Source organism: Bacillus rossius, chromosome 12, assembly GCF_032445375.1.
Source record: "Bacillus rossius redtenbacheri isolate Brsri chromosome 12, Brsri_v3, whole genome shotgun sequence".
NCBI lineage: Eukaryota > Metazoa > Arthropoda > Insecta > Phasmatodea > Bacillidae > Bacillus > Bacillus rossius.
The window spans coordinates 35,199,248-35,213,793 of record NC_086339.1 but is presented as its reverse complement, the minus strand read 5'-3'; the positions used below and the strand labels follow the sequence as shown (position 1 = coordinate 35,213,793).

The following is a 14,546-nucleotide window of genomic DNA, read 5'->3' as shown; positions in this document are numbered from 1 at the left end:
GCCAGTTCACGGTGCTTCTAACACAGTGCTGAAATATTTAAATTTAACTCATGAAGTTATATTTATAAAAATCTATCACATGTTATTTACGTACACATTCAACCAAATAGGGGACTTTGGTTATTAATTTTTTTTATCCAAGTTGAAAACTTGCATGTCATAACCAAATTTGGTTTGGTTGGCATGAAATATGTGACCCTTACACAGATTAAATTTAGTAGTGTGCAACCATTGCAAAACGATTCATAAAATCCAAATGAATACTGTAACTAGTTAATATTTAAAACCAGTTATTTGTCAAAATATGACATCTAAACTATTATAACATTAACAAAATATTTTTCCTTTACCCTTGCCATGTAGATAGATATCAATGGGATGGGATTTTCAATCATTATGACCATTTCAGTAAAAATTAATACAAAATGCTTATAAAATGTTGATAAAATTATCCCACTCAAATGGGCTTGAATGTGTTATTAAATTTTATTTGTATATCTTCTTTTTCAGAACCTTACTAAAGACATGGCTGACTATTGCGTTGCACGCATGAAGCCATATGTGGATCCCAAAACAGAACGTCCAATCACAGGAGCACTGGACTACATTGAGTTTACCCGTACATTATTTCAGAATTAACATTTTATTTTGCCTTGAAAGTTGCTTTTATTTATCCCTGCCTTTATGTAAGATGACATAGCAAAAAAAAAAAAAAGCAAAGCAGTTTGTGTATTACACATGATGTATTGCTCGTAAGTTATCACTTCAAGTTCTGTGGCTTATTTCTCTATGACTGCAGCATAGTGTCAAAGGAAAATCATATTTTAAAAATAATAATGGCAGCTGGAGTTGTGGTTAAGCATTTATGTGACATAAACCATTTGCTTGATGTATTAAAAAAATTTTGTACAGTTACTCTGTAACAGATACTGTTAAGTTTTTATGGCCCTTAAGATAGTTGTTACACGAGATATTTATGTATTTGTTTCCCTAATCTGTGAAAAGAATAAAAAATACATACTGCTAAAGCAGCTACTTAAGTTGTGTTTCATTGATTGGTACATTGTAGTTTCATTTAAGAAAACAGTTACTTTTTGGTAAGTCAGCTGAGTTTTGTGTAGTCAACCAAGTGCAGTCTGTAAAAACATGTTTATGATTTCCATTCTAACATAAACAAATACAGTAAAACCTTTTTGTTGCGACCACCTCTATTACAACCCGATTTCGAGGAAACGTGAAAAAATTGCTGAAAATCCGACAGAAAATAATTTTCTTGTGGTGAGTAGCATGTTACTGCGTTTCTCTTGCCGAGTGCTGTACTGCCGTAGGCAGCGCATATCTAAAAATAGATACCACTTCCTGTCGACCGCTGTCAGCGTTTGACAACCCCCATTCCACGTCCCTTTGCTGGCAGGGTGCAGATAAAGGTTTTAGTGGTGTGTCTAGTGGTACGCAGTTAAGGCAAAGCTACCTGCTGAATTTCTCTTGATTTTGATTACTATCGGTTGACAATACACGACAGACAGATCGACTTGTTTTAACTGCCGCAGGGATTTTGACAGCTCAAGCAATTATCTTTTCCCGTGGGTTGATAGAAAAAGGTCGCTTCACCCAGCATAAAAAAAGCTACGCCACTTATTCCCCACGCAGGAAACACACTGACTGCCGTCTGTCTCCCCCGCATTTATCTTTCTTCTAACATTCTACGTCTCGCCTCTTGTGCGAGCAATAACGAAGCTACCACGCATTGGGCAGCAACTTGATTTTATTCGGTATATTTCTTTTTATAGGACCCTTGCTATTAATTAAAATACATTTATATTTTAGTTTGAAAGCTTGTAAATTCCTTGCCAGAGATGACTGACCTCGAACTTGGTGTGAAAAGTGACATATTTTGACTCCTCCCTCACAGCTTTAGAACCCCATTTATAATAGCCCAATTTTACAGGAGAAGGGAGGGTGAAATGAGCATTTTCTCACTGAAGGTTTTTCAAAGGAAGCGTAGTTGGGGTGTTATAAGGGAGGACACTAGATGGTTTGTGTGTCTGGGAGGGATGAGCTAGCCTTGAAGAATGTTACCGAGGGGAGGGAGGGGTGAGCTTATGCATCATGAAGCCGCTGCCGCCAGCCAGCCGGGCGAGCTTAGTGTGCGCCCACTCGCGTTGCTGAGCCTACAGCTGCCATATTTTTAAAGGAAATGTCCCATTATTTTTTTGTTATTCTTACATGAACATTATTGGAAGTATTAAAGCCGACACAAAAATATGCTAGGTGTTAAAATAACACATTTTAATGATCTTTCATTTAGTTTTTTTTTTCCTTCTGATTTTCATATTTTGGTCAAAATGTCCAATTTTTTGACGGTTCCCAAGAATGTATTCGTAAAATCACTGCTTCGTGACATCGGGGTTCTAATGTATTTAACTACGGCAAGCAGAAAACGTACATGAAAACTAACGAGTAAAAATTTACTGTGTTTTGACATATTTTCTTTAGAGGTGGCCTGTAGGGCAACGGACTTGTCATGAAGGTTGAAGTGGGTTTAAAGCAAAGCTGTCTAGCATCGTTAGTGACAGCATCCTGCCATTGTACGGCTGGTTTCTTAGCGAGTAGCAGTTTGGGAAGGATGGGGGGGGGGGGGGGGGTGAAATTAACTGAAAATTTAGGAAAACATCTATTACGACAAACCCCCCCCCCCCCCCCCCCCCCCCCCATTACGACCCTATTCCTGGGAACCGTGAGGGGTCGTTTCAGAGAGGTTTGACTGTAGTACATTTTCTGCTGGAGATAATTTTTTTGTATCATATGTAATGTTTTCTTTTCAATATATTTAAAGTGAGACTATTTTTGATTGTTTGAATTTTTCTGAAAAAATTAATTTATATATATATGTATATATATTTATATGTATGTGTGTATATATATATTTATATATATATATTTATATATATATATTTATATATATATATTTATTTATATATTTATATATATATATAACCGTATATACTCGTGTATAGCGTGCCCTTTTTTCCCCTCAAGTAAAGGGGAAAAAATCAGGGATGCGCGCTATACACGGGAAAAAAATTGATGGGGGGGGGGGGGAAGCGGGGAGGAGTGGTAGTTGTTAACTGCCGGGTGATGGGTGACCCCACACACACGTGCGAGGTGAGTCATCTAGTCCTCCGCGCCAGCTTAGCTACGGTGACCGTGGTGGTGTTTAGTCCTGTCAACTGTCAAGGTTACTTGATGGTCATAGTCCCGTTCCTGCCTGCCTGCCACCCTCCCGTCCTCATACCAGTTGTGACGATACAGCGCTTCATTATCTTCCGTCCACACAGCAGAGATTAGCTTGCTCGTGTCGATTCGGATGGTACAGTAGGCCACAAAAGTTTTGCTTTCAGGTGGAAGAGTATTTAATTTAAGTATTTTCCTGACACATCACCACACATCAATTTAAATAATCATTTGTTTCATAAGTAATTACTTAACCGGTACCACAAAATGTTAGTAAAATTTATTTATGGGGGGAAAATTTTATTTATTTTTCTTTGGAATTTGTGGCAAAAATCGTGGTGCGCACTATACACGAGTAAATACGGTATATTTCTGGAAAACTATTAAATAGCATTAAGTATAAATCTTTTTGTTTCATTTAGCAGTTACTTTAACATCATCTGTGAGATAAGGTATGTTAGTCCAAGGCTGCCGTTTTAACGGATTCGCAGACAAAGCACTAAATTCCACGGATATTTCAGACTTTTTTTTATACGTTCCTCAAAAAGTTTTTGAATTTACGTGATTCAATCACATTAACCTCCAAACCGCAAATGGTAAACACCACGCCACCATGTCAACTGAATATTTTATTTCAGGTTAGCCAACAGCGATTTTTTTCTTTCCAACATGGTTATATCGATTCGTGTGCTCATTTTACTTAGGAGACGTTTACAAAAATTTATAAGATTGTAGGAGAGTCGAAAGCGACAATAAGCGTTTTCTGGCTCTAGGATGAGTTATTAGCGGCGGTGTAGTTTGTTGACAAAAACAAACTGTATTGGAATACGAAATTGTGACGTTCGTTGCTTTCAATAGCTATTTATTTGAAATGTTTTTGATATTCGTCCATAGCTAGCAACGGTACTTTTAACAATGGAGAAGAAATTTAAGACATCTCATGAACAGTCAGTGTACCTATAGTCAGAAATATAAACGTGAGTGGGAATCACAACTTCCGTGGTTAAAGAAAAAAAAAGATGAATATCACGCGGTGTGTAAATTTTGTAATTCCGCGTTTGACATTGCCAAAGAAGGACTAAAGGATTTGCGGCGGCATGAAACAAGGGATTACCACAAAATAAATTTTGCTTGTGGCAGTAGTAGTAATAGTAGCTCAATGTGAAAATAATTAGCCAGTTAACCCTTTCACTCTAAAAATTTTTTATTGGGTAAAAAAAATATTGGCTATGAAATTCTTTTTTAAAATGGCTTATTTACCCTAGAAATAGTTTCATAAAAACGAATATTTAATTATTTTTATACAATTTGATTACGTCCATTGTAGTGGACATAGAGAGTCAAGCGTGACAATTTAGAGTGTAATTATTTTTAATGCTGCAAGTAAAAAAAATTACAATAAAATCAGTAAACATACGCCAAATTTGTTACAGACACAGAAAATTCAAGTCATATATTAGCATAAACACTGTTTAATACATTTATAAGAGATATTGATCCTCAAATTGAGGAAATTACATATTCATAATAATTCCATTTACAAAAGTTTTTATGCTTCAGACAGTGAACGCTGACATGAAACATGTCCCGTCTTTCACAGAGCATACAAAACTGTACACGTTTTACAATTACATTTCTTACCCTCGTAATGTATAAAAATAAAGATAATTGTACAACAAAATTTTTGTTCAGTCATGAGATACACGATGCATGGAAAACGTCTGTGGAAATTTCTTCAAACACAAATAAATTTACACTTATCACAATAAACCCTTTAGACAAAGAATAATTGTCAGTAGCAGATGATATGCACACTGAATATATCTTTCAAGAAAATTACACTCTGTAAATTTGAACAGTCTAGTTTCTATTCAAATTCTTGAAGCAGTTTCTTCCTTTCACGAAACACAAATGAACTTTACATTTATCACAATAAACATGTGTTTTTCCAAGACATATCTTTTCTTTACAACTTGTTGCTTCTTTGGCATCATCATACTCTGGCATATGATCTGTCAAACCTTTTTGAACTTCTTCCAGTGGTCGCTTTTCAAGAGATTTGCGCTTTACTGTTGGACTATCACTTTGCCTCGGGCGCCCTCGCTTTTTTGCAGAACCTGAAGTAGGTCTGTACATTTTCACCAGTGACTCGCCTAACCTCAACTTGAAATGTAAAAGATCAAGTAATTTCTTGTCATTTATGTGTTTGTTGTCCTGCTTGTACTCGAGCCATGAATTCACGATAGCCATGTCTATTGCATGGAAAAACATACGTAGGGTCCACTTTCTACTCTTCAAGTAAATTCTGTAGAGTAAATTTAACATATTGTATTTGTCAACCCTCCCATACTTTCATTGCACATTTTGACAACTTGTGGACGTTTCACATTTACATAAGATTTTTTAGTTTTGTCCCATCTCTTGACTTCATCACATTCACCAGTGCCGATGAAGTTGGATGCCAAATGTACACTGCGGTTATCAGTCCACTTCACGAGAACTACTTATCCATCGACTCGCAAGCTCTTCACAAAATCCACGCCCTTTCTTGGCTGACTCTTTGTCACTCAAAAATTGAGGCTTACCAAACCTAGCGACACGAACAGTTTCAGCAATGTGTAACTTCTGCTGCCTGAGTTGTTCAACTAAGTTGTAGGTAAGAAAATAGTTATCACAGAAGAGAATGTGATGCAATTTTGTCAGTCTTGTTGACAAGTGTATCACTATTGTTGTACAAAAACCAAATGTTTTCAGCACATTTGGGTCGATTTCAGTGCTACTGCCCTGATAAAGAAGAAAATCATAACATAAGCCACTTTTCCCACAAAGAACAAAGTTTTTATCCCCCAAGGATTTGGCTTTCCTCGCATGAACTGTTTTGTCTGGAGTGTTCCTCGAAATTGAATCATTTGCTCATCTACACAAACATTTTGTTCCACATCCAACTCTAGGCAACGACGACGTACTGCATCATAAATCGGCCTGACTTTAAAGAATTTGTCAGTATTGTCATTTGGTCGTTCCAAATTGTTTACAATGTGAATATGTGAACGTAGTTTGTAAAACCTATCTATTGTCATAGTATCTGGAAAAATGTTTACTTGTAGTGATTTTTCCCAGTACATGCTTATCCTGGGATACTTCAGACAACTCATGACTGCGTGCAACCCTATAAAAGCTCGTATCTCCAAGTCATTTGTTGGAATAAAATAAGTCCCTTGTTGGAGAGCATAGATGTTGGTCATGGATGAAATAGTCGAAATTTCTGTATCTGAAATGTATCTACTAAAGTACTGAACAGGGGTCGATTCTGATATTTCACTATCACACACCTCTGAATCATTCCACTCAATACTTGGTGGGTCGAAAGGTCTTCGCCTCCACCCTATATCCTTTGTTTTGGTAAGTTGTTTGTAAGCTATGGGTACAGAAATTTCATTTGAGGAAGAAGTTACTGGCTCGCCTTCAATAAAGTTTGAAGGAGATGTAGAATCTCTGTGAGGAATATCTTCAAGAGTGTCGTAGGCATTCTCCAATAAATCGAAAATGTGTGCCACGTCTTTAGGATCCAACAGATTGAAACGTTCTGAAAAACAAGTGTGTAAACATAAAGTACCTAAACTCTTCAAAATGTAGTAAAACGAATTATTCCTGTTTCTAAAATGAAATTTATACGAGAATTAATTTTGTAGACAGGTGTAATTATTAATTATACATTATTCATACATATATGTAAAGTTTTATAATATTAATTTGCATGTATATTTGAATAAATTTCCATTCCAGTGGACAAAAGTATTTAAAAGGATTGAAGGCGATTTGCAACTCTTCAAACGATATGTCCATTCTAATGGACAAACAATTTGAAGTCGTATTATGATAAAACCTTTAGATTAACAGTGGTATACATATTTTTACAACTTCATTCTATCTTAGCAATGGAATCACAAATGATAAAACACTTAAAACAACTTAAAAATTATATTAAAAATGTAAAGACAAAATGATGTTACCTTGTCTATTGCGCGCCATGACGACATGCCAGAGATAGAGTGAGAGTGGCCAGGCAGTTCCTACCTTCGTCACAAGTTAGCACCACACGTCAGGCATCGCTCTGGGATGAACAAAGGTTCGTTCCAATACTTGTGTGGAGCATAATGCCACCTAGTTTAAAATAAAACCTCGTTTAAAGTTTGTGTCCATTACAGTGGACACCAGGAGTGAAAGGGTTAAGCTAAGTGACAGCTTTTCTAAATTAGCGGCCCAAATGTTCCCAGACAGTGAAATCGCAAAGAACTTCAGTTGTAACCGTACAAAAACAAGTCAAATTATTACTCAAGCCCTTGGCTCATGATGCAGAGGAGATTATTACCAACATGAAAAAATCTCAATTTACCCTGCTATCTACAGATATTTCCATCACCAGACAAGTTGTGGTAATGGCTAGAATTTTCACAACAGAAGTTGAAACTCACCTCTAAAAAGTAGTTGCATTTAGGGGAAAAGCAACAGGTGAAAACCTGTTTAATGTTGTCAACAATTCCTTCGAAGAAGACAACATTCCCCGGCAGAATTGTATTAGCATGTCGTCAGATGGAGCTAAGTCAATGGTAGGAGAATTTAATTCTGTATTGTCACGCATTCGAGGCAAGCAAGAAATATAGTCGCCGCACGGTAAGTTCATACTTTTAGGAAGCCCTGCTTCAAGCTGGGATCTATTTTCAAGGTGACTATGTATCCTTCCGCCAAATATCAACAATAACATTGCCATGTGGAAAACCATGTGACTACCACATGGCAATGTTTTGGTTGGGTAACTGTCAAATAGGGATGTAATTAATGGATAATAAAATTACACTGCAATTTTTATAATTGGTTAAATGTCAGTACAAAATGTCATAACACCATGTTTAATAATTCAAATATTAAATATAAAAAATCTAAGCAAATTGTTATAGTTTAGAGTTTAAACCCAGCGTGGTGCTGTGTCTTCACATAATATCTATAAAAATTGATGTTAAGTTTTACTAAAGAAATTTTGCTGCTTCGAGATTACTATATCACAAAGTGCTATGGTTGAAAGCATGAAAATTATGTCAGTATCATTTATAAAGAATTTAACTTTAAGAAATTATTCAGTATGAGGTAGATATGTAAACTGTTAATTTCCTAAAGCCGTGAGTGCCAGGCACATCACTGCCATTACATCGAGAGGTCATTTGTGAATAGAAAATAACAAGTTAGTAACACTTTTCTGGCACTACGAACCGAGTCAAGTATCGGTTAAAGGTTATGGCTAACCAACATGTTTTTTGTAATTAGAGGCATTATTTTCTATCAAGCAGAATAAATTTTAAATTCAAATTCTAATTTATACATTAAACATTTCTGTAAGTGTGTATTTTTATGTGTCTATGTGGTTTGTCTCATATAAAAACTATATCACTTAAGTATTTACAATGCAGAAAAGAAATTGTTGCCAAAAAAAACTTAACAATCTGTAATAAAATAAATATATTAAATAAATCGAAACTCAGCAATAAATTATCACTACCATCAATATTATGTTATATCCTGTAATGAAACTAATGTTTAAGAATCACATATAAACACAGCAGAGAAATTACATATCACTAAACACGTTATCCAGAACAACTGTAATTAAAAATCATACATTAGCACATTTACCCTATAAAAAAACATTCCATATAGAAGTTACACTGGTGACCTACATGTATGCAAAGTAACTGTGACAAAGTATGTATTAACCCATGCAAAAAATAAATTCCAAGGACATTATAAAGAAATTAATCTTAGATTTTAAAATAATGCGAAAAAGCCTACATATTATATCGTACACTAGAATTGATACTGTAATAAAACTCATGAAGCTATCAGTATTTTTATCAAAAATCTACTAATAGTGTGTGTACTAGCCAAAAAGAATTAGCTACCAACTACATTGTAAAAATTCCTACCTACGCAAACTCAAATGGATCATTAAATGCAGCTTAGAAGCAATAATTTAAATAAAAATTATCATACCGATTTTATAATCTCTAATGTTTACCAAACATACGGGTATTTTTCGCAAAACAAAAGATTATAATAATTTTCAGAAAGACTGCACTAAAATGTAAACACAATTATACATTTTTTACTTGAATTAAATTAATAATATACATTAATTGCTATTTTTTAGTCGGTGAACCTCCTCCTCCTTGATGCTGTGGGTTGAAAATGCTTACAAATGAAAGAAAACGCTACGCATCATTTACACAATTACCTATGTTTACAGTATTTAATAGTAGGCCTATACTGACCTCTAGGGACCTATGTATTATTTAATGTGCTGTCTTGAACAGCCCTGCAACCTTTTCCACGGGTGCACAGCAGATAAATCCATTACCTAATATATAACCGAAAATATAAGAACGTGTCTGTTTGTAATTTGCCCGACATTCAAAACAAGAAAGCTGCGAGGAAGGTACTTTTATACTATTTTACAAACACGCCCCAACCTAACGGAACGTTTTCACGCACATACTTTCATAACGTGTTAATTAGTCACTCATTTTTTCACTGTCGTGACGCCCAGATCTAGAAGAAATGCTGTCATGTCTGCGACATCACCCTGTTCCAGTTGACCTGTATTCATTAACATCGTAACTCTTCGTGCCACGTTGATAATATCTTGCTGTCTCTGATGACCTGTTGTCAACTTCTTTACATTCATTTTAATAACCTAACAAACCGTAATAACTAACACAAAGTTACACTGTAAAAGCAATAGTTCACTACAAGTTACAATTAAGACAACCCTTTAAAATTAGAAAATTAATTAGTACACAAGTACACTGGATGTTTTCGGAAAATCAGAAGTTGTTTTGAGCAAACAAGCGTTCAACATGGCTCGGGCCGACACACAGTTACGTAGGTGATTCATCCGCAACAGCTTGCAACGTCATCTGTAAACAAAATAACTTAACTTTCGTATATATTAAACAATATTACTCCAGGATCTGGAAATAAACATATGTGAAACATTTTAAGCAATATCGTTATTTCAGCTGTTCAAAATTACATAGTAAGGAACTATTTCTTCAAGTGGGTAGCCAACATAACGATGAGGGCGGCGCTTGTCGGAACAAGGTAGTCCGGCGGAGCTCGGGCCGGCTGGCCGCAGCCTGCGGGTGGGGAGGGGGAAGAATGGGGTGTAGAGGGATGACGAGAGGCTCTGTCAAGGTCGCGCTCATGGAGCTAATATACAGTAATACATCTGGAGAGGACAAGGGAAGGCCAGCAGAGGATGCGAGGTGAAGCCGGCAGGTTGAGCATGGTTCTTTCGCTCGCCACCGTCATAGCGACGACGCGTCGCCGGTATGACGGCTGAGTTATGACGGCCGCGTGAAAATGCAAGCACGGATCCCATCGTCATATCTCTCCCGTCATCGCTAAGGCGCCTTACCTACGACGGCTTGGCAATCGATAATATGCAGAGGTTGGCAGTGAATTTACAGAAAGGAGGTGTTTTATATGGCAGTTGGTTTATCTGCTAGCAATTTACAGCCAATAGAAAACTACCTACACGAAAACAAGTTAGTGGACATTCATAAAACTTAGGCATGATGTGTCTATCGAATTATATATTTTCCACAACTATATTCAATATTTATATCATTTTTCATTGTACGCCTGTTGGTTTTCCGTAAATATAAGTTTTACAGACTATTTTTTGCCCAGTGAAACACTTGTCACGTCTCAGTCTCAAAATATAATAAAATCATTTTACATAGCAAAGTCTTTTATGATTATTAAATAGGTAGTATATAAGAAGGTTAAGGAGTGTATTAGAAACTGTGAAAGTTTATAGTTTTTAATATGAAAATATTATTTAGCGATCTTGTGAAACGTGTTGCCCGTTATTATTAATTTTGTTTTCAATGGTCAGTTGTTATTACTTTAAATCATATGATGAAAAAAAAATTTAAAAACACTTTTCTGACTCGACGTGAAACATTACAATACTAGACCTGATTTAATTATTATTTGGTAATTTTCGTCACCGTATAAGTTAATTTGCCGATTTGAAGGTACAGAAACAACTCGGTGTGCTATACGTCCCTTAAAGACTGTTCAAAAAATACTACTGTTATATTTAATTACATTATCCTTAGACTGGTTTATAGCATATTTTCTAGTGCACTGCAAGTTTTATTCACACTATTTTCTATCGTAGCATATGTATTGGGTATATACGCTGATAATATTATTTATTTAGCATCTTGCAAGCTTGAACAATATAACACGAAGTCGGTGTTGTTAATTAAATGCCTGAATATAATTTATTAAGTAAACTGTAGTTGACAGTATTGTGTCTGCAGTTTAAAACTACCAGAAGAGTAGAGGAACTAAAAATACCCTTTAACGGAATTAATTACTTTCTGTTCACACAAGCCGCTCCTCTCACAAATGACAATTTTCGTATGAACTATAAACACGAAACCTCTAAACTCTACGTGAAACACTATTATTCCTACATTGTTACCATTTTATCATACTGAAAGTATTTTAGCGAATCTTAGGTGAATAAAATACATTTCAATATGCGATACAGCAGGAGCAAACCTAGCCACCAACGAGGGTGGGGAGTAGGCCTAACCTAAAAGTTACTAAATCTTTGGAGGAAATGCTTTCTGTTTAAAATGCGATAAAACGAAGGTCAGACTACTATGTATTTATCAGGGGTATTCTTGTGTATTTTCAACCTTATCAATGCATGTATTTTATTTTTACAAGTGATTTTTTAAATTACACGTATGGAAGCTGAAGGGGAAATTAGTAGTTGTTTTTAGAAGTTTAATAAGCCACATGATGTAGGTGTTTTACACTTAACTTTTATACAGAATAATTTACTAATGTGATGTTATCTTTGTAGTGTATAAGTGTAGGGAAAGTGACTGTGCAGAGAGACTGTAAGGAGGGCCAGGTTGGCAGGACTGTAGAGGGTAGGCAGTAAGCATGATGGCGGACAAGAACTGTGAATGTATGTGGCTAGTGTATGAAAATAAATAAAGAAAATACAAAATTGGCGACGAGGATAAAAACAACCGTTATATAAACGTCAACAAAAAAAAAAACGAGCAGAAACGATGGGGTTGATAGGACACATCGGGGAATTTGATCCTGATAATGAAGATTTCGGGTCATACATAGAACGACTGGAACAATTCTTTCTTGTTAACAACACAAAAGACCCTGATAAAGTGCCGTTGTTCATCACCTTGGTAGGTGCAAAAACGTACGAAATTTTGAAAAATGTGCTTCTTCCGGCAGCTCCGACATCAAAGTCGTTCGTTGAATTAGTGGAAGTGCTGACTCGCCATTTTTCGCCGGCGCGGATGATTATCGCTGAACGCTATAAGTTCCACAAACGTGACCAGCAGGCAATGGAATCGGTGTTGCAATACATCATGGAACTTAAGAAGTGTGCAAAGCCATGTGATTTTGGAACGTTTCTGGACGATGCGCTGCGTGATCGCCTTGTTTGTGGGTTAAGTTGTGACATGACACAAAGGAAACTGTTCACTGAGCCGAACCTCAACTTCGTGAAGGCATGTACTATTGCACTCAGCATGGAGTTAGCTACTTCACAAACCAAACTACTACAACCGGCAGATGCAGTTAACAAGCTATCAACGAGACGTACAGACGAAAACAACTCACGAGGCATCTATCAACCGAACGTCCATGCCTCAGGCCATGGCAAGGCAACGAGGCAGGTAAAATCGACAGAAAAATCGCGGTGCTCACGTTGTGGTCGGGAACACGCACATGAGCGGTGCCCAGCATTAAATTGGAGTTGTTTCCAGTGTGGAAAAAAAGGACACGTAGCCCGTGTATGTCGGAGTAAACAAGTTCATAAAGTGATCGAAACAGACAGCTCCGGTGACGAATCAGTGGGATCAGTGGTAATTAAACACCTACACAGACAGGTGCGAGGTAAAGGGGCGCAGATGAATGCTGTGAATAATCCGCTCACAGTAGTTGTCCCAGTTGATCACCATAGGTTAGAAATGGAAGTCGATAGTGGGGCAAGTGTGTCCATTGTGTCAGTAGCAACATATAAGACTATGTTTCCCAAAGTCAAGTTGCAGCACTGTGACTTGACACTTAAAGCGGTCACTGGAGATTGTTTGAAAGTAGTAGGCAAAATCCAAGTAAATGTGGTAGGCGAAAATGGGTAACAGCACAGTTTGCCTCTTTTAGTGACAGCATCGCGCCGTAAAACGGCCCCACTTTTAGGTAGAGACTGGCTAGATAAAATATTACCCCACTGGAGAAAACAGTTGTGTATGGGTGCAGATAAGATCATTAGGGAGGAAGTACTGACACCTTCGAATAACAGTGCCAGTGTAAACAAAACTGTAGGGCTGACAACCCTGGGAACAAGAACTACAAGAAAAGTTTCCTGTAACATTTGAAGAGAAGTCGACGAGTGCTATACAACAGTTCCAGGCGCACCTAGTGCTAAAGAAGGATGTAACACCTGTCTTTCACAAGGCCTAGTCAGTACCTTATGCATTGAAACAGCAAGTGGAAGACCAACTGAGGGACCTGCAGAAGTTAGGAAAAATTGTGCCAGTGAAACACAGTGAGTGGGCGAGTCCAATTGTAATGGTGAGAAAGAAATCTGGGGCTTTTAGGCTGTGTGTTGATTGCAAGGTGTCATTAAACAAAGTTTTAAATGTAGATTCATATCCACTGCCAAGGCTAGATGATGTTTTTGCAAAGTTGGCTGGAGGACAGATATTTACTGTGCTGGACCTCAGTAATGCCTATCAGCAACTAGAAGTTGGGCAGGAATCTAGGAAATACCTCACAATAAACACACACCTGGGTCTCTTTCAATGGACTCGTCTACCATACGGTGTTGCAAGCGCACCTGCAATCTTCCAGTCTGTAATGGATAGGGTGTTACAAGGGTTGGAGGGGGTGATGTGTTATATTGATGATGTCTTGATTATAGGTAAGTCATATGAAGATTGTAAACATAAGGTAGAACAAGTGTTAGAGCGTATCAGTAGCTTTAACATTAAGGTCAATATGTCAAAATGCCAGTTCTTTAAGGAATCAGTAGATTATTTAGGGCATAGATTGGACAAAGATGGTGTGCATCCAACCTCTCAGAAGGTTGAGGCGGTGGAAAGGGTAGCGGTGCCTAAAAATGTAGAGCAGCCAAGATCATTTCTAGGACTGATACAATTCTACCACAAATTCTTCCCAATGTTGTCAAGTAAGCTAAAACCCCT

At 36.9% G+C, this 14,546-nt stretch overlaps 1 protein-coding gene across 1 annotated transcript in view; it reads left to right on the top strand.

Annotated features, from left to right (window-relative positions):
- LOC134537837 (spectrin alpha chain) overlaps positions 1–1,040 on the top strand; it is a 99,423-nt gene extending 98,383 nt beyond the window's left edge. The window contains exon 40 of the mRNA XM_063378695.1: positions 511–1,040. Within this exon, the coding sequence (XP_063234765.1) occupies positions 511–639 (129 nt within the window). The 3' untranslated portion in view covers positions 640–1,040. The remainder of the gene's footprint in view (positions 1–510) is intronic.
- The last annotated feature ends 13,506 nt before the right edge of the window (positions 1,041–14,546 follow it).